General features: G+C 39.0%; 1 protein-coding gene across 1 annotated transcript in view; it reads left to right on the forward strand.

Annotated features, from left to right (window-relative positions):
• Positions 1–820: 820 nt before the first annotated feature.
• The window catches only part of FAM120B (family with sequence similarity 120B), a 47,038-nt gene continuing 29,048 nt past the window's right edge, over positions 821–18,810 (forward strand). The window contains exons 1-4 of the mRNA XM_042025185.1: positions 821–1,870; positions 6,237–6,417; positions 12,445–12,540; positions 17,077–17,249. Of these exons, the coding sequence (XP_041881119.1) occupies positions 851–1,870; positions 6,237–6,417; positions 12,445–12,540; positions 17,077–17,249 (1,470 nt within the window). The 5' untranslated portion in view covers positions 821–850. The remainder of the gene's footprint in view (positions 1,871–6,236; positions 6,418–12,444; positions 12,541–17,076; positions 17,250–18,810) is intronic.

Here is an 18,810-nt window from a genome sequence, read left to right on the forward strand (position 1 = left end):
GCCGGGCCGGGCGGCGGGGCCGGGGCCGGGGCCGGGGCTCGGGGGCTCCCCGGGGCGGGGCGGTCACAGCCGCAGTCCCGGGGTGCGTGGGCAGCGTGGCCCGGGCGCCGCACGAACCCCGGGGTGGGGGGCTCGGCCCTGCCGGGCTGCGCGCAGCGGCCCCCGCACCTTGCGAGGTCCTTAAAGGCCCCTTCCAAACCCAACTGTGATTAAAGAGGGTGGTATTCAGAACTCTGTCTTTAACTGATAGGATTCGGGAATGCTTTTAAAAGCTGTGTATTCACAATACTTTGTTAACTCGCCTTCCTTTCTTTCCCTTTTGAATACCATAAGCATGTATATTTTTTAATAAAACAAAATCTATCTTTGTTCTTCTAGTACTTTGTACTTTTCTGTATGCTATTAACCTGAAATCCCCCTCACTGAAGATACTCAAGAACTGTCCGAATGCAATCCTGTGCCATGTGCTCTAGAATGACCCTGCTGGAGCAGGGAGGTTGGACCCTGTGGTTCCTTCTAACCTTACTCTTTCAATGAATCTATGAATTTTGTTTGGTCATACTTATGAGAATCTTTTGATATTTATATTTTTCACTGATAAACAGAAGTGGAAAGGAAAATGAATGAGTACTTAACGTTTAGTTTGCTGATTTGAAGTAAACCATTTCAAATTGTTAAAAGCCAGGATAAGACAATGAGCTATCAGCAAAAGAAGAAAAAAACCCCAGTTCTGTTTCCAAGCAGCTTCTTTTATTATTATTGTAGAATTTCATTGTTTCTCAGTATTGCATTTTAGAACTTTGTTTTTATTTTTCTTCTTTCAGACTGCTGTGAGTTTCCAAGATCAGCCATGGGTGTTAGAGGCTTGCAGGGATTTGTGGCAAGAGTTTGCCCTGATGCGTGCAAAACAGTAGATCTGAGAGAAATGGCAGAAAAGCATCGCATCGATCATCCTGATTCCCCACCTGTTATCGTAGTAGATGCCATGAGTTGCGTTAGACGCTGGTACACACCAGAATCCTGGGTGTGTGGTGGCCAGTGGCGGGAGTACCTTGCCATTTTAGAAGATTTTATCAATGCTTTTATAGCAGCTGGCATCAAGTTGGTGTTTTACTTTGATGGGGTGGTAGAAGAGAAAAAGAGAGAGGAGTGGATCAAACGGAGGATGAAGAATACTGAGGAAATAGCCACATTGTTTCGTTTTATCAAGACTCACAGGAAACAGCCAGGGAGAGAAATGTTTGTTCTTCCTTCAGCTCTGCCTACTTTTACACGTTTTGCCCTGAAATCACTTGGTCAAAAAACAGTCTGCACATTGCAAGAGGCAGACTTTGAGGTGGCTGCATATGGTTTGCAGCACAACTGTATAGGAATTCTGGGGCAAGATAGTGACTACCTCATCTATAATACATGTCCCTACTTTTCCATTGAGAACCTCCATTTGGACAGACTGGTCACTGTTATGTACTCTCGAGAAGTTCTTTGCCATGTACTGGGTATTAGTTCAACACACCTTCCTCTCTTTGCATGCTTGCTTGGCAATGATGTTGTTCCAGAAAGCCTGTTGGAAGGCTTTTGGCACAAATGTTTAACCACCAGTCCCCACAGGAATAACAGCTACAACAGAAGAACAAACATACTGCTGTCTGTAGCAAATTACATCTCAAAAATTCCATGCTCATACAGCAGCCTGAAACACTTGGAAGAGATGCTACCTCTGGGATCAGACAAGTCATTGCTTTACAGAGGAGTGAACTCCTATCTTTTGCCTGGGCAGCAGTCTCCATGGATTCCTCCCAATGTAATAAATTGTCAGATGTCATCCCTTCAACAACAGTCAGCTCTCTGTCAAGATAAAGAAATCTTTCAGGTAACTAGTTTTTTAAAACTTGATCACTTTATGGCCATGACTACTTAGTGGAACTTGGTAATGAGTACATTAATCCTGTTGATTTAAATTTGCTTGTGCAAAAATCTTTTGTCTGTTAAGTAGACCCCAGTTAGGAGTATTGCATGCATTAATATGAGCATAGATGCAGCACATTTAGTAAAACGTGGTTTCTCTCTTTTTGAAGTATCAGGTAGGTCAAATAATGGGGAGCAGCTCCTGTATAGGCCAGCAGCTGGGCACAGAAATGTACTTCCCATGTATTATATGATTTCCCATGTTTATATGATTTGTGTATTGGCTTGTTTTTTACTTTGAGAACCCACAGGTCAGCCATAAGCTGGTCAGTGGTTTGCTTGGCTGTGCCTGGCACATGCAGTTGAGGTATCAAATGTAGCTGTGCTAAGAATGCAGAACTTGAAATTGCTCTTATGGTGGAGATGTGGAAACTCCTACAGAATCACGTCATAGAATTGTAGAATGGCTGGGGTTGGAAAGGACCTTAAAGATCACCTAGTTCCAAACCCCTGCCCTGAGCAGGGAGACTTCCACTAGACCAGGTTGCTCAGAGCCCCATCCAGCCTGGCCTTGAATACTTCCAGGGGTGATCCAACTCCTCTCTGGGCAACCTGGGCCAGTGCCTCACCACCTTCACAACAAAGGGCTTCTTCCTAATATCTAATCTAAAGCTACTCTCTGACAGATTAAAGCCATTTCCCCTCATACTGTTAATACACACCCTTGTGAAAAGTCCCTTTCCAGCTCTTTTGTAGCCCCCTTTAGCTATTTGAAAGCTGCTCTAAGGTGTCTCCAGGGCCTTCTCCTCTCCAGTTATACAACCCCAGCTCTCTCAGCCTGTCTTCACAGCAGAGGTGCTCCAGCCCTCTGATCGTCTTTGCAGCCCTCCTCTGGACTCACTCCAACAGGTCAAAGTCCTTGCTATGCTGGGGACCTCAGAGCTGGACACAGCACTCCAGGTGGGGTCTCACCAGAGCAGAGTAGGCAAGGAGAATCCCCTCCCTCACCCTGCTGGTCACACTGCTTTGGATGCAGCCCAGGGTGCAGTTGGCTTTCTGGGCTGTGAGCACACATTGCTGGCTCAGGTCAAGCTCCTTATTCAGCAACACCCTAAAGCCCTTCTTAGAGCTGCTCTCAATCCATTCTCTATCCAGCCTGTATTTGTGCTCGGGATTGCTCCAACCCAAGAGCGTGATCTTGTACTTGGCCCTGCTGAAATTGATGAGGTTTGCACAGGCCCACCTCTCAAGCCTGTCCAGATTCCTCTGGATGGATCCCTTCCCTCCTGCATGCCGATGACACCACACAGCCTGGTGTCACCAGTAGACTTGCCAAAGGAGCACTCTATCCCACTGTGTTGCTGGCAAAGATGTTAAACAGTGCTGGTCCCACTACCAGCCCTTGAGGACACCACTTGTCACTGGTCTCCACTTGCACATTGAGCCATTGACCACAACTCTTTCAGAGCGACCATCCAACCAGTCCCTCATCCACCAAGAGGTCCAGCTGTCAAATCTGTGCCTCTCCAGTTCAGGGACAAGGATGTTGTACAGGACAGTGTCAAATGCTGTAAGTCTGTATTTTGTGATTTTTGGTTCAGGTTAAATTACCCTTGTTTTCATTGTCCCTGAATGACCCAAAAGCACTTCACTGGGTTTATTAATTCCCAAAGGGCAGGTCTGCAGTAGCAAGTTTTACTTATGGCTTCCCACACGGACAGGGATGCACTGGTGTTGCGATGAGATACTGTGTGTCAGATTGAGTCACTCTGGGAAATTGGATGTATTAGCTTAGGGTGGCCTGCCTGGCTGATAGAAAATGGGCTACCTGGCATCAGAGTTTATGGAACGGTGGTAAGTCTAGAGTACAATTCTGTAAATTCATGGCAATTAAGATAACATTGGGATTTTTAAAAAAATCTATATAAGGAAGTGTATTTTAGACCCTATATTAGCCATCTGTTACTCCCTATTTTATTAGGTCTGTATAGACTTCAAACACAGAAACTTTTTTTCTTCCTCTTGCTTATCTTGAGCATTTTCTTTAAAACTATTTTTCTGTTTCCTCATATTACTCTAAAGTAATTATATAATTTACATTTTCCTTTCTAAAAAGACCAAAACATTTTAGAACTACATTGCAACCTGTGCAATGCTCATTTCAGCTAAACTGTAGCTATATTTGATCTGTTATATTAACCACACATAGACACTATACATATAACTTCTGACTGGTGTAGTTAAATAGAAGATATTTTAAAAAATCAGCAGCCATACATCATAATAAGGTGCTGAAAAAGACTCTTTATGCTTGAAGTGCAAGGAAAAAATAGCCAGAATGCAATTATCTAGGTTGGATTATGGCCAGGACAATAGTGGCAGTATCCTTACTCCTTAAGAGAATGTACCATGCAGTCTTTATGACAAGTGGTCATTATTTCGTGTCTTGGTCTTTAATTTGAAGGGTTGGAGTTCTGAAGCATCATGCTGAGCTACTGCTCTAATAAAATAATAATGTTTAGAAACTCTATTGAGGAGTGCCTCACGGTTGTTGCATGAATCCTACATGAAGCCAGTCTCTGGGTCAAGGAAATTACAGTCAAAACGTTAGACATGTTAACTTCTCTTTTGTTTTTGTTACAAGTGTTCAAATATTTGTATATGTAGTGTGTGTGCTTTGCTTCATATTTTGAAACCCATGTGTAGTTCTGCTTACCTTGCACATTGTCTGGACTGCACGTAAATGACACACAAAGCTCAATTCCAACCATGAGGACATAGCCTCATATTGCTGTTTCTCTCAGAAGAGCATAACTTTCTAGCTGATTGTAGGTACGAATCAGAAATATTTTTCAAGATACAGACATTGAATACAGCAATACTTTTGAAATCACCTTGTAGTTTTTTCAGTACATAAGGATGTGTAGATGATTGGCAAGTTGCAATAAACTAGTGTTGTTGATCTCATATCTCTGGATTCTGTGAAATAGTTCAGTGCTTCATTTAAATCATGCTTAGAAATACTTGATGCTCTGTTTTTATTTTATACAAAAGTATACTTGGGGGATTACAGTGTTTACATATATTAGGAATACTAAAGTATTTCTTGCAGGGAAACCATTGATTTATTGTATAAGTGCTCTGTTGATTGGCACTGTACACAGAAAGTATGACATTTCAGTAGAATTAGTTTTGATCAATAATGACCCAGTGACTGACTGCAGCTTTCACCAGCTGAGTTCCCAGGTTTGCAGATACTGGAATTCTGCAGAAATGGTGAATTTGGTTCTGGCCAGTGGTCCAGTAACTCAGTGAAAGAGTCTGTGATAGCTGTGTGGATGGCAGAAACCGAATAGTACAGATAGCACAACACATGCAGGGAATGCAGAGCAGAAACGTCAGTGCCTGCTCACCATATGGCACGGGTCCTGGAGAATTTACTAGTGGCACCCCATGGAAATAATTTGCTCCGCTCAGCTGTTTGAACACCCCCAGAGTTTTGGTCTGGGGTTATGAAGTAGAAAGTCTATCTGGCTCTGCCCTTGGCCAGTCCAGATTGCCAGTGTTACTGGTTGGAATTCTGCACTGCCTGGGAGCATCTTTGTTGCTTTCTCATCTAGGGTGCTCCAGACCAGCAGACCCTGTTGGTACTGAGGCTGCTTGTAGCCAGCTGCTCCAGCCAGATGCATCTGCATCCAGTGCGTGGTTAATGTGCAGCCTGGGTGATGCTGTTAATTCTGCTTTTCAGCAGCACGCCTGCAGACCTGGTTTTCCTCACTAGAGTAGATTTCATTTCTTTCCACAGTGAAGAGCTATTGCAAAGTGAAAGTATGATGAAGTTAAGTATTCTAATTTTACCAGAATGTAAACTACACCAAGTCAGGTCAGGAAAGAAATACAGCTGTCTTATATAGCTCATCTTGCAATATCATAAGTTTGCATTTTGTCATGCCTTCACTCACTGTTTAAAGTGAGAAGGTACATTTTCAGGTCACCAAAGGAGGGGCAGCTATGTTGGAATTCAGAATTCCTTGTAAGAATAATTACTCTCTAGAAAACTGTTGTTCAAGTTCCCAAGTTTTAAAAATTAAATGAGGAGTTAAGAAAGGCAATCATGGTTTTCCTGGGGATTCCTGTCCACAAAAAGAGGGATGTCTGAAAATATACTATACTGGTGTTATTTGAAAAAGCGCTTGTTGCCTCCTTGGCTGTTCGCTCCATTTCTACTGATAGAGAAAGATCTATTTCCTCAAACAGTGAATACATTTTGTTAGTTTTTGATTTTTCTTAATTTTGGAGATAATGCCTTCTTTCCTTCTTTGAACAAACAGTTAGCCAAAGAACAGCATATCCAATCTGAAAATTATTCAATCTTCAATATCCTGAGTAATGGAGAGATTGAGTGCAGCAACTCCTTGGAAGATGACTATGATACAGAGATTCCTGGACAGGCACTTATCTACCGCCCTGCTCGCCAGCATATTTATTCTATCTTGTTGGAATCTGGAAAAGGTAAGGATTAAACTACTTACACCATTATTCAAGTGTACTTTCAATTTTGAAATATGAAATCTTGAATTAATTGCTTCAGTGGCTGCATCAGCATTTAGGATAAAAACTCTGAGCAGCTGAAATGTACATCTTATGGAAGTAAGAGAAAATGCGGAGGTGAAACTGTGGGGCTTTTTCTACATGCTGTTCCATTTCAGTGCTTTTAACATGATTCTTAAAAGTGGAGGTTTTTTCCTTGCTAAATGGGAAGTTGTGATAGGTGTTAATGATAAAAAGATTGAGCAAAACAATGATCTTTAGGAGATTTTTGAAAGTTTGAGGGTATATGAAACCTAATGGTTCTTGGATAAGTGTGGCTCTGGATGAATTAGTGAGTTGTAATACACTTTTACAGAACAGTAATGCACTGTTAAAGTTTTACCTTCTGTTGATTCTAAGTCTGCAATTTTCAGAACAGTCAAATATAGTTACTGTAATAATACAAATGCAAGTAGTCATGCCAGCAATTATTAGTTTTTTCATCCAAGTGGAAGAAAATACAATTTCCTTATCCAGCGGAATAAACAGATTGGGTAGCAGGTACTCATATCTGTGCTTGCATTCATCTCCTTGAAGACAGAGAGTTCTTTATTCACATCCTTGGACCAATTTCATGTTCTTAAGACTTCCATTAGTTAAGTGTTATCTTTACAGTGTCTTTCAGCCAGTGAGTTGAAAATTAAAAGTGTACTGAACTTTTCTTCTTTTCAATGTGTTGATTTCTCCGTAGTAATCACTTTACATTTTATTGATGAAAGTGCACCGCCATCAAACCTAGTATTCAAACTATTTGCTTAGAAAGGCACAAAAAGGTAATTAAGTGCATGACTTCCTTCAGCAGTCAGAGGTTGAAGTTGTGCCATAATAGGAAAAACTGAATCAGAGTTTACATAGCAATTTGGAGAGAATAACAAAAATCTCAGCAGTAATCATGCACATCTGTCATTTTTCATTTTTTGGTGTACTGCCTCTAAATTTTGTATATAATTATAACTTGGTTGGGTTTTACTTATTCATCTAAGCAGCAGGATATTCACTGATGTTTTCAGAAAAACTCAGACCAAAATTCCTAATTAACAATTGTTGCTGCAAGATGGCAGGGTAATAGGCACCTTTGCATTTGTTACAGTGTTTTTAGTACTCAAAGAAAATTAGAATTGAAATACAGAAACATTTATTTAGAGTCATATTGAAAATGAAATTTTAATGCAAAAGTCATCTTCTTTTAAGAAAGCAGTTTTAGAATAAAACCACAGATAGCATGTGCTATTTATTCTCAGTTCAGGCTTCCAATTCCAGAGATAATTTTCTAAAGTAAATCACAGTACACCCTCAATCCTTAACCCTTCCAGAAAGGTAGGTAGATTGTGTCTGCATGGGTGCCTCTATTAAATTTGCATTTTCAGTGCATGCATCTACCTCTTAACTGCTTTAACCATGTCACTTCCTAGTAGTTAATGGGGTTTTTGTTTATTCCAGTGTATAGTTGCTTCTAAATCAAGAATGTAGATCATTAGTCACAGTCTGTATTGGAAGGTATAAGTACGTGTAAGCCTTATTTTTTTATGGATTCACTGCTAGACCTACAAGGAAGTTCTTTTCTTTACAAAGTAAGTAGAAACCTTTGCCAGTTTCCCTCAGATGAGGTTAAGTTGCCTGGGTTTTGTAATTTGATAAGGGATAGGATGGGAAGAAGTAGTCTACTCTGTATGTAAGTTGCAGTATAATGTAGAATCACTTTGGATTAGCATTAAAAAAGAGCTTACTGGAACAAGACAACCAATTAAATTAGTCCATGTGGAATCTGCTGCCATTATACAGCTGCTGATGTAGCACATTTGAAGCTAACTCAACTAACTCTACACAATGTTCCAGTTTGCTGTGGTGATGTATGTGCTAGTGATCCTCTGTTTTGCTCCTTAATATTGTCAATTAAAATATGGTGGAAACTGACTTCTTTGCAGTTTGCAGGTCTCCTTATTTATTGTTAATTGACAAAGCAGCCAACATTTACTAAAAGCAGTGGTTACAGTTTTAGTAAGAACAGGTTAAAACAAATGTAAACTGTTTCCCCTACTCTGAAACAAGAAACTTAGTTTTGAATGTCTAGGTTGAGATTTCCAAGGGTGCCCAAGAGACCCACAAATCCATAGGAGCAGGATGTCATATCCTTTGAAACCATTGGCCCATACCATGCCACTTTGCCTGAAGTCATAGTGGGATAAGTGTTTCTTTTGCTATCTGTGCCACTTAAAATAATTCTCTTGCACAGCCACTCATTTCAGTCCCTGTGCATCGTCTCAGTTGTGCTGGTGCAGCTGTTTGTGCAGCTGTGTGGTGGCCTAGTTTGAGAAACTGAAAATAGCTTCTGTCTCTCTTCCCTGCCTTTCTTGTAGCCAGGTAACCGGGTTCTGTTTCCCTATCTGGCTCTGTGTAGCCACAAACAGCTGTGGTGAAACACCCCGAGGGAATGGGAGAGAGTGGGAATGTACAAATCAGTGCCTGCCTGTAAAAGATAGCGATGCTGCTGAAAGATTGCTTGTATAACATTGCCTTTGGTATAGTTGGATGTATGGTAAGTATGTGTGGACCTTTACTCATGGAAATGTTGGAGAATCACAGCCTTATTTTTGACCCTACATAAATAAATAAGGGGCTGGTGGTGATTCTGATAACGTGGCGTTTGTTGCCTGTGTATTTCAAAAGTACATTTATAATTAATTGAGCTATTTCTTATCAGTATGTGAAATATTGCATACAGTGATATAAATTGCCAACGCTTTAGCATCTTTCTGAGAAAAAGTACTTTGGGAAAAATTCAAGCAGGAGGGGAAAATAAGAGTAAATAATACACCCTGATCAGCCAGCCAAGCTCTTCCTTATGTGTGCAAAGAGTTCAGAACAAAGCCAGCAGGTTTTGGCACTGGTGCAGTCCATGGAAATACCTGCACCTGCATGGCCACTGCCAATTAGGAGGTTATGTAATGTAGCCTGAGCCCGTGGCCAGCTCCTCGAAGTCCTGGCATCACTCCCAGTTCTAACATTAGCAGGCCAGACTGATCCTCACTTTGACACTGTCAAAAACAGTCCATTAGCAGAATTTTTGCCATTTATCACCAGTGACTGCTCAGGAGAGCTGGCATTGTTACAGGTGTAGAGGAGCACACATAACATTTTTCAACTGTCTTGTGATTTGCACATAGTTGAAGCTTTCCTTAGGCTGCCTAAGCAGTGCTTTCACAAGTCATTCAGAATCTGTTTAAACAAAGGAACTGCTATTTTTTTTTTATTTCATTGGTGATATTCTTTATATGCATTGTGGGGGAAAAAGTTTGAAAAATTAGTGGGTTTTTTTCCCCCAAGACATTTCCGTGCAGGGAGGGTTGACATTTAGTAATCATATCTCCATTTCGTTCTTGGTATGTTAGTGTGCTGTCAGTTTGCAGGGCCTTGCTGTCAGCTGTATTTATTTGGCTGGTTATGTGAACAGTAATATACTTTTGTTACTAATGGACCAGAGTAGTGAAAAGCACTTAGTTGATGCGGTGCTATGTCCTGTACCTACATTCACAAACATTAAAAGAATGAAACTGTAGACTTCCTATTGACTTCTCTCTTTACTGTGCATGAGTTCAATGGTTGATGTAAAAAATAATCTCTCACTGGTATTTAGAATCAAGACACACTTAGGTAAGTTTTTCTGTGAGTTGTGGAACTCACAAAGAGCAATGCTCCCCACCAGCTTCCCCCCAGCAAAGCTTTTCTATTTCCATGCTTCTTTCTACCGTCTTAACTTCTCATGACCTTGACAACTCCCTCCTGCAACATACAGTGTTCCTAAGCATGTTCTCTATTGCCTCCTGCCCTTCACAAATCCCATCTACCTTTTTTCTCAGCTCTAGCTCTTCTACAGCTATTTGTGTACTGATTTGCCATTCAGTCTGTTTGGATACAGCAGGTAAGTTGGCTTTCCTGCCTTTTGTTCAGTTGGTGCCCTAATAGGATCCCTCTGTCAGCTGAGTCTTCAGTTTCACAAAATGTTTAGGACTTTAATCCATTTGAAATCACTTCTCCTTTGTCAGATTTAGTTGAAACAGAGCAGTGTATCCCTGAATTAATTATAAGACAGATGTCCTAATTGTATTAGGTTTGCCTCCTTAAGAAACCAGGCTAAAATTTAGGAGTCTGAGTGAGCTGAATAAATTGAATAAAGCAGAGTAATCTACACACTAAATCTTAAAACCGAATGCTAAAACATCAGAATGTTTCTGAAAGTGACTTTGGGTTATTTAATTGGAGGGTTTTGTTCATGAGATAGCATTATCATAGACAGTGATTTATAATCAAGATGTGAGACTATTCAGCTACTGGAATGTACAGCTTAAGGCTTTTTTTTCCTCCTAGGGTAGGCATTTTTAGTTTTATTTTTAATGTCATCAGTTTTTGAACAGTGAAGCATGGCAAGCCAGGTGTAATACTGTCCCTCATAGTCCATGTGTTGGTTCTTCAGTCCCTCACCTTTATTGGGAATTTGTGCTGTAGGTCCATGGGGAGGTAAGGAAGGAAGAAGCAGGGTTGTAAAACAGATTTTGTCGTGTTCTTTTTCTCTTCTCTCACCCCTGACACTACAAATACATCTGAGGAATTTCTGCCCTTGCACAGTATCACACTACTTGTTCATTCATGCCAGCAGTTATCGCCAGCACTGAGGTATGAGTGAGATCAGGAAATTAGTGTGACAAAACCTTTTTGGGTGGAGAAGGAAAGGACAGTGTTGGAAAGATTTCTTTGGTTTGTTTTAATCTAGGGTTCACAACGTGGTGTCAGAAATACTTGTGCAGTAAATTTCAGGGAGATTGGATTGGTGATAAAAGGCAGGAATTTTTAAGAATAATTACTTCAGTACTGGCTGAGAGCTTGAAGAAATTAGAGGTGCCATTCTGTGAATCTGGAAAGGGACAAGGGAAAGAAAAAAGAAAATATTTGAAAACTCTACTCCAAGTGCCCAGGACTAGCTAAACCTCTTTAATTCATACTGTTTACCAGACTACAGAGAGTGGAAATTTAGGGCACTATGACATGGCTACCATAAGCAAAAATCTGGACAGAATGCAAAACACCATTGATAGTAACGCTGATTCTATGTTTGTTTGGGTTTTTTTAGTGAAGACTTGCATTGGAAAGATTTTGAGCTGACTGTTGTAAATTGGATAGTCTGCATTTCAAAAATTCTTAAATGCTTGATATTTTTTTTCTGACGGTTGGTTTGTTTGGGTTTTTTTAAGCATCAAGTAGTTAAATGCACAATTCCTGTAGTGAAATTTTTAATTTAAGGGGCTTCTTTAGGGGGGCTGAGAAGGGTTGAGGTTAGGGACTAGGAAAGCCACTTGAACTATTATGTATAAACAATTCCTTTATGCTAGGTAAAAGGTCTGGAACAATGGGCTGTAAAAGCTCTGCATGATGGTGGGATGACTCCATTGCTGTCAGCTTTCAAATAGCCATCAAGGCCTCCCTATAGAGATTTTGGCTCAAACCCTGAGACAGGAAATGTCAGGGCAAGTTGGGAGGTGAATCATATTAAGCACTGCCTGGATATGTGGCAGTGTGACAGTGTTGAGAGACTGAGGTAGGTCATGCAGGTCCCTAAGCTATGCCACATGCCTCCAGAGCTTCCTGAGCTGCGTTGGAGTGGGAAGGTCTAAGCCTGTGTGAGGATGTTTTCCACAGACTCTTGTACTTACATTTTTGGTTGCAGTTCCCCACTCCAAACTCGTGTTTATAGTACATAATTGAAACTCTATTTGTTCTGATGATTGGTCATAAAGATACTAAAACTATTTTTTCTTGGTTTGTTTCTAAAGCTGAGCAAACAAGTCATCATGAAATGCCTTCTATTACTTTAGAATCGTGATCACAGCTGATTCCAGCTGTTACACTAGTGTCAATACTTGCATTTGACTTACTGATCCAATTCTGTCTTTTTAGGTGAAGCCTATCCTTTGGTAAAAGAGTGGTTTGTCTATTTTGGAAATCCTCTCAAGCAGCCGGAGCTGATACAACCTGTACGGCCTTCTGTTACAGGTAGAGTAAAAATGTGTTTAAATCTAAACTGAAAGAATGACTTCTCTAAAATGATGTTAAGCAATCCATCATATGTTTGATACAGAATCCAGGATGACTGGGGAGAACAAGGAGCTAAAGAACTGCATGCTTGTAATTGCTTTTAATTACCCTTTGTAATTATAATAGGATTCAGCTTTGAGACACGTTATTGCTGTGTCTTGTTAAACCCAGTGCTAATTCAAACATCAGTTCTAAAATGCAAACAATTTCTTAGAGGTTCTAAATACTGCCAGGATAAGTAGTACGTAGGGCCATATTAAAACTTGTCCATTAAGCTGTTTGACAGACTGTGTTAATGAGAGTAGTGGAGAATGTAAAAAAGAGTCATTTTTAGATCATTTCTGACAACCCAGAAAGAGATTCCAACTTTCAATAAAGAAAAATAATTAGGCTATCTGTTTCTGTGAAGGTGTTTCTGTTCTCTTAAGACTTCAGTATTTTGTGTGGTTTTGTCTTCTTCCCTTTGGTAAAAAACACATTAATGAACACTTTTAGTGAAATTAGAGTTATGAGAAATATGTTACATTATAAATGTCATACATTTCAGTGAAAAGATTGAGTACTGTATATATATAATTGTGTGTATATATATATATATATATATATACAATTGTATCATGCAATATAAGTTTAGGATGGGAAGTAAACAATTATGTTATGTCAAGGGGAAGATTGTTCTAGGTGTTCATTTGCCCATGCTGTTGTAGTCATCCTTGTTCTCACAGGTCTCTCTCTGTCAAGTCATGTGCTATCAAATGGATCAGCAGCTCAGAGGTTTTTCTCGTCTTTCACATGAAATATATTCATTCCACTGATATACAATACCATTGATATCTTGTTAAGAAAAGTTATTGTCTACTCAACTTTTGGAGAGTAATTACCAGTGGATCTTCCCTCAGCATCCAGAACCTTTTGTAGTAGTCCTTGTTCTGATCTGGTCTAAATCCAAATTCAGAAGCTGAAATGCAGGCACTTTTTTATAAATTTATAGTAAAATTTCTTTTTAGGTATCCAAAGATTGCACATTTGTCTTCAAATTTGAAACTCATATATTTAATTAAAGTCTTTGAATTCAAAGAGGAAGGAAAACCAGTTGCTTTTTAGATATCAGCCTTTTCAAAATCCTTTTTTTAAGGATTGTTTGGAAAGAAATGGGTTACACAGACAAAGTACCAATGAGTTTTCATTTGATATACAGTAGTTTCAGTATCCAGTACCCCTGACACAATATTAGGGGAGTGATTATCTATTGGCTTTATGATAACATGAAATTGCTGTGAAATTTTCCAAATGGAATATGAATATGCAGAATAAATATTGATCAGTCTGTCCTGTGCAACTGTTTTGTTTCAGCATAAAATGGTCTGGGAACATGTTGCAAAACAAGGAAGCAAAACTCAACGAAGTATAAACTGTACCTATGTAGTTACATTTCAAATTGTCTGGAAAATATACTGTATTTATTGTTGTGAAATTTTCCATCCCAGATAGTATACTTCCTTCCTCTATTTCTGGGGAGGAATCCACTTAATCTCATGTACTCTGGTTCTGTAGCTCTGCAAACATGCAACACATAGAACCCACCTTCATGTTGACAATAAACAGGATTTTAAGTGTGTTTGTTTGTAGCAACCACGTAAGTGGTTTATAAAAACACAATCTTCTCAGATACAATCTTTACTAACTCAGTAATAAAAGGCTGTTCAAGCAGACAAAAAATGGGAGGAGGACTTTTAGTGTTTATTTTTAGTGCTCTGTTGTCATTCCTTCAGCAGACAAATATTTTTCTAAAATTTTTGCAGTCCATATTTGTATGCCTTACATTCGCTCATGCATCTTTGATTTGCCACAGCATGACTTTCTAATTCACCAAATAAGGTTCCGAACCGCACATCACATTTTTCAGACAGGGATCATATTTAGAGCTAAATTTAATGTTGTTTTAGGAAGTTAAGAGTTCAAGTTGTCAGTCAAGATCAGGTTACTCAAAACCAAAAAAATTTTACGAAAAATGTATTTGAAACATCAAAAGTGCAATTAATTAGGGAAAGCTTGCTGTTTTATCTTTTTTGAAAAAACTGATAACCTTATCATCAAAACTAGTTTATAGCTGTACTGAGAATATATGGAAAATCCTGACTCTTTCCAATTTGATTTAGATTAAAAAGCCTAAAGAAATCATGAACTTTGAAGTGTAGTGTCCATAATGATAAATATTTTAGATTTTGCATTGATTTTTAAAAAATAAGTAGAATTCCTGCTAACTTTTTGTGTGTGTATAAAACAGCAGAAGTGCTTTGCATCTGGAAAGGTTGCAGGTGATGGATTGAATGATAGCTTTGTTTTAGAAATGAAATATTGAATCCTAAAGTCAGGGTACTAAGTAAGAGGATAACTTAAAATACGTTTAAAATATAGTATGTATTAGGTATATATATATTTTTTTTTTTTTTTTGGAGAGACAATTAGCATGAATTAGCATCTGTGCTTGCTTGCATTGTCTGTGTCTCTTTCTTCCTTCTGGAATGGTTCTTTTCAATTGAATGAATATGATCATGATTTACACACATTGACAGAGCGCCTTTCATTGGTGTGTTCCAAAACGAGACAGCATCAAGTTTCCTTTCCCAGAGTAAATAACTCATGATCTATCAGTACCTCTTTTTCCCCAGGCACAAGTAGATGTTTCTGAAAGTGTAAGAAACTGTTTGTGGAAGAGATGTCTCGAATTTTTTGTTGAGCTCTCTCAATATAGATCTACAATCTTGAATATTGATGCAGTTACTGGTTTTACTCTGGAGAAAGAAGGATTTCTATTAATAGGTATGCCCCTGGATACAAAAGAGAACTTTCCTTTTAACTGATTCTTGGTATATCTCCTTGTATACAGAAACCATCAAAACTATTTGAGTTTACCCATGTACAGATTGTCTCACACATCAGCGTTGCTTAGCCTTGGTAGGAAAAGTTGGCTCTGTTTTGGTTTCATACATGTTATATTTGATTTTTTTCCTGGAAGTCAGTCTCTGCTGTTCTTTTTTTTCCTAAGGCAGCAATTAACCAATATCAAAACCAGTAATGTGGGTCTTACTGTGCTGTCTGTACTACTCCACACACTGCCACTATTTGTGTTATCTCTTACCTGCATTTCTACCTCCAGTCCAGCAACTGGTATTTTTTCTCAATAATACATTTCCCATAGAAATAAGGTTAGAAACTTATGGATGGTATGATAGTAGTTCTTTTTATGGTTAAAACTTTTGACAAGAGAGTTAGTCTTAAAAATAGTAAAGGAAACATCCATCAGGGAGATAAAGAAAGAAAATACTAACTTTTCTTCTAGTTTTCCCTCTCCAAAGAATTAGTGCCATTTGGTTAATGGGCTTTCCTGGCTAAATAAACATCATCTATGTAGATTTCAGCACCTTGTCACTTTAACCATTTATTATCACCAAGTGTTCCTAACTGGTCTGCAGCTGCTGCATGTCACATAAAAAAGGAAAAGGTGTTACCAAATGTAGCTTAATTAGTCTACATTTAAAATTCACACCTCGTTTTATTTAACTACAGAAGCAGCCATACTTTATGGTACGATTCTGTCTTTTATTGAGATTCTCAGGCATAACCAGTTAGCTGTTCTGTTATTTCACGTGCATTAGTGTTTATTTTGATAGCAGATTAAATGTAATTTAAATGAGGAGCAAATTTTGCATTAGCCCACACGTGTCACAAGCTGGGAGATGGCAGCATGGGGTAAATATTAAGGATTTAGAGACAAGTGTGAATGAGACTAGAGAAAGTCTGGAAAGATACATTATTCATAACTGATGACAGTTCTTTTGTGTGTTTGCAACAGCGTTTCATACAGTAGCCTAGGACGTGAAAAATACCAGATCGCCTGGGTTTTTGTTCCCAAGCGGGAAGGGAGCGTGCTGCAGAGCAGGCATGCCCACACAGTGCCTGGTGGAGGATGCGTGAGCCCCACCAAGCAGCACAGGTGACCAGTGTGTTCATTAGAACAGGTGACCATGAGGGAGACCGTGTGAGGATCCTTCGGGGACCCCTGGTATGTTAAGTCTGGGAGAGAGAGAAGAAACAGATCTGGTCGTTCTCTGCCGAATCACTGTTTTGTGATGAAGTGAGCCTCTTTTAATCCTGTGGATCGCCAAGGGAATGAACGCACTTGTAGGCAAACTTTGCCCTTGCATAGGTTAAATGCCTGCTGTCTCAAGGTTGTCTGTGCTATTGTAAGAATTAAGTTCAGTCCACTCTGCTTAAACACGACTATATTCAATAAATTTTATTTCAATTACAGGCCTTTTTTTTTTGTTAATTTTTTTTTTCGTATGCAAGTTTTGTCAAATACATTTTATTTTTGACTCTGTGGTCCTTGCAAGTGCCAAGAGCAGATCACTCATTTCCTTTCAGATTGTAATGAGGTCGACATGTTTTATCTTGTTGCTGCCAAAATAAAATAATGGATTTCTTTTGTAGGTGGAACACCTAATTTGAAAACACTGTGGCTTGCCAAAGGGCCTGACGTGGAAAAGCAACGGTATAGTACATTTCTGGCATGCTTTTACCTTCAAGATGGGATGGAAGAACTCCAAGCTCTGGAAGCACCTGTTGCAGGATTCTGCTGCTTGCTGGCCTATCTGATGATGCAGGTAAGAGGGACAGTTGCTTTTTCCTCAGCTGTCAGCCCTGATAGATACGAAGGACAAATAAACTGGTTTTTGCTAGCCTGTGCTGGGCATTTCTCTTAATCCTTACTGTAGGCATAGCTGATCAAATATAATCGTACTGCATTACAGTAATTTTAATTACTCCGCTTAACGTGCACCATCCTGTTCAAGAAATACTTGGAGTTTTTAGTAGCTAATCATAACTCACATGCCCATGACAAAACCCCTTGGGCAGTCTAGCAGAGAGAGTATAAACTGAGGATTTCCCCTGCTCCTTGGGACCTGTTTGTAAATTAAAGTTGCTCCTTTTGTGTTTCCTTCATGTCATCAAAAGGAGACATTCCCTCAGGTGACTGTGTAGGCTGTGCAAACAGTATAAATATGTAGTCAGCTTTCACTACTTTTTCACAGCATCTTGTCAGTCTACTAATTTTAAAGCCAGAATTGATGATATGGCTCTTCTCATTAAATTCTGAGTAATAGGGGATCATTAGATAGCATTTCTGTTATAATTCCAAATACTTGGCAACCTGCAGGCTACCTGAATTGTAATAAAAAGGGACACAAGATTAAATACAATATTGCTTCATTATTTACTTTTCTCTTAGGTATTTCATATATTGTCTGGACTTGCCACATTTCAAATGGTGATCTCACAAGCAGATTTTCCTCTCTGAGGAAGAGCAAATTATGCTTTTATCTAATCTGATAAGCTCAGCTTCACTTGTACTTAAACTGAACTGCATTTTGTCTTTTGTTTTGCTTTTTTAGATTTCACTTTCCTCAATAACAGACTTGTACTGGTGTGTGATACATGAAAACAAGTTCTCCCTGACTTTTCCTTTCATTTCCCTTCATGTGTTTACTCAAACTTAGATGACATATTGAGGAAGTACATATGGGAACTACACAAATGATCCATATAGGTCTTTTTTTCTTTAATTTTTGTATTACAGAATACAAATTGAAAATTTTTTGAAGATAATACTTACTAAACTTCATTTCATGCCTTGCAGTTTGAAGTCAGCAAGATATATATCATGTACCTACCTTTTAACATACTTGAAGTGTTCTTCCTATTTGGATATGAAAATGCAGTTTCATTTATCACTATTTCACTTATTTATTTAGTTATTCTGTGCACCCTTTCATAGCATGATAACTAAATCATTTGAGAAGGGTTTCTTTAGTGGGATTAAGAAGAGGAGTAACAGGATGGAACACCTACAGAAATGTGGATTTACTGAACTTTGATCACAGGATATTAATAAAATAGAAAGAAAAAAAAAGCTTGTCAGGAAAATGGTTTTCAGAACTTATAATCCAATGGCTACTGTTATAAACAGAGAAGAGTTTACAGCTCTTGCTTTCAACAGGAATAACAGTGGAGAGATCATGCAAAGGGCTCCGTTTGATGGAAGGCTTTTCATGGCAGTGCCAGCTTCTCAAGAACTGCCCCATTTTCCTGATTCTCTTCTGCCCACTGAGTTGCACTGATACAATCTACCCCGTGAACTAGACTAGGGAATCAATTTGGAGTAAA

Source organism: Corvus kubaryi, unplaced genomic scaffold (assembly GCF_017639235.1).
Source record: "Corvus kubaryi isolate FWS band 111438036 unplaced genomic scaffold, C.kubaryi_AGA036_p1.0 37266, whole genome shotgun sequence".
Taxonomy (NCBI): Eukaryota; Metazoa; Chordata; class Aves; order Passeriformes; family Corvidae; genus Corvus; species Corvus kubaryi.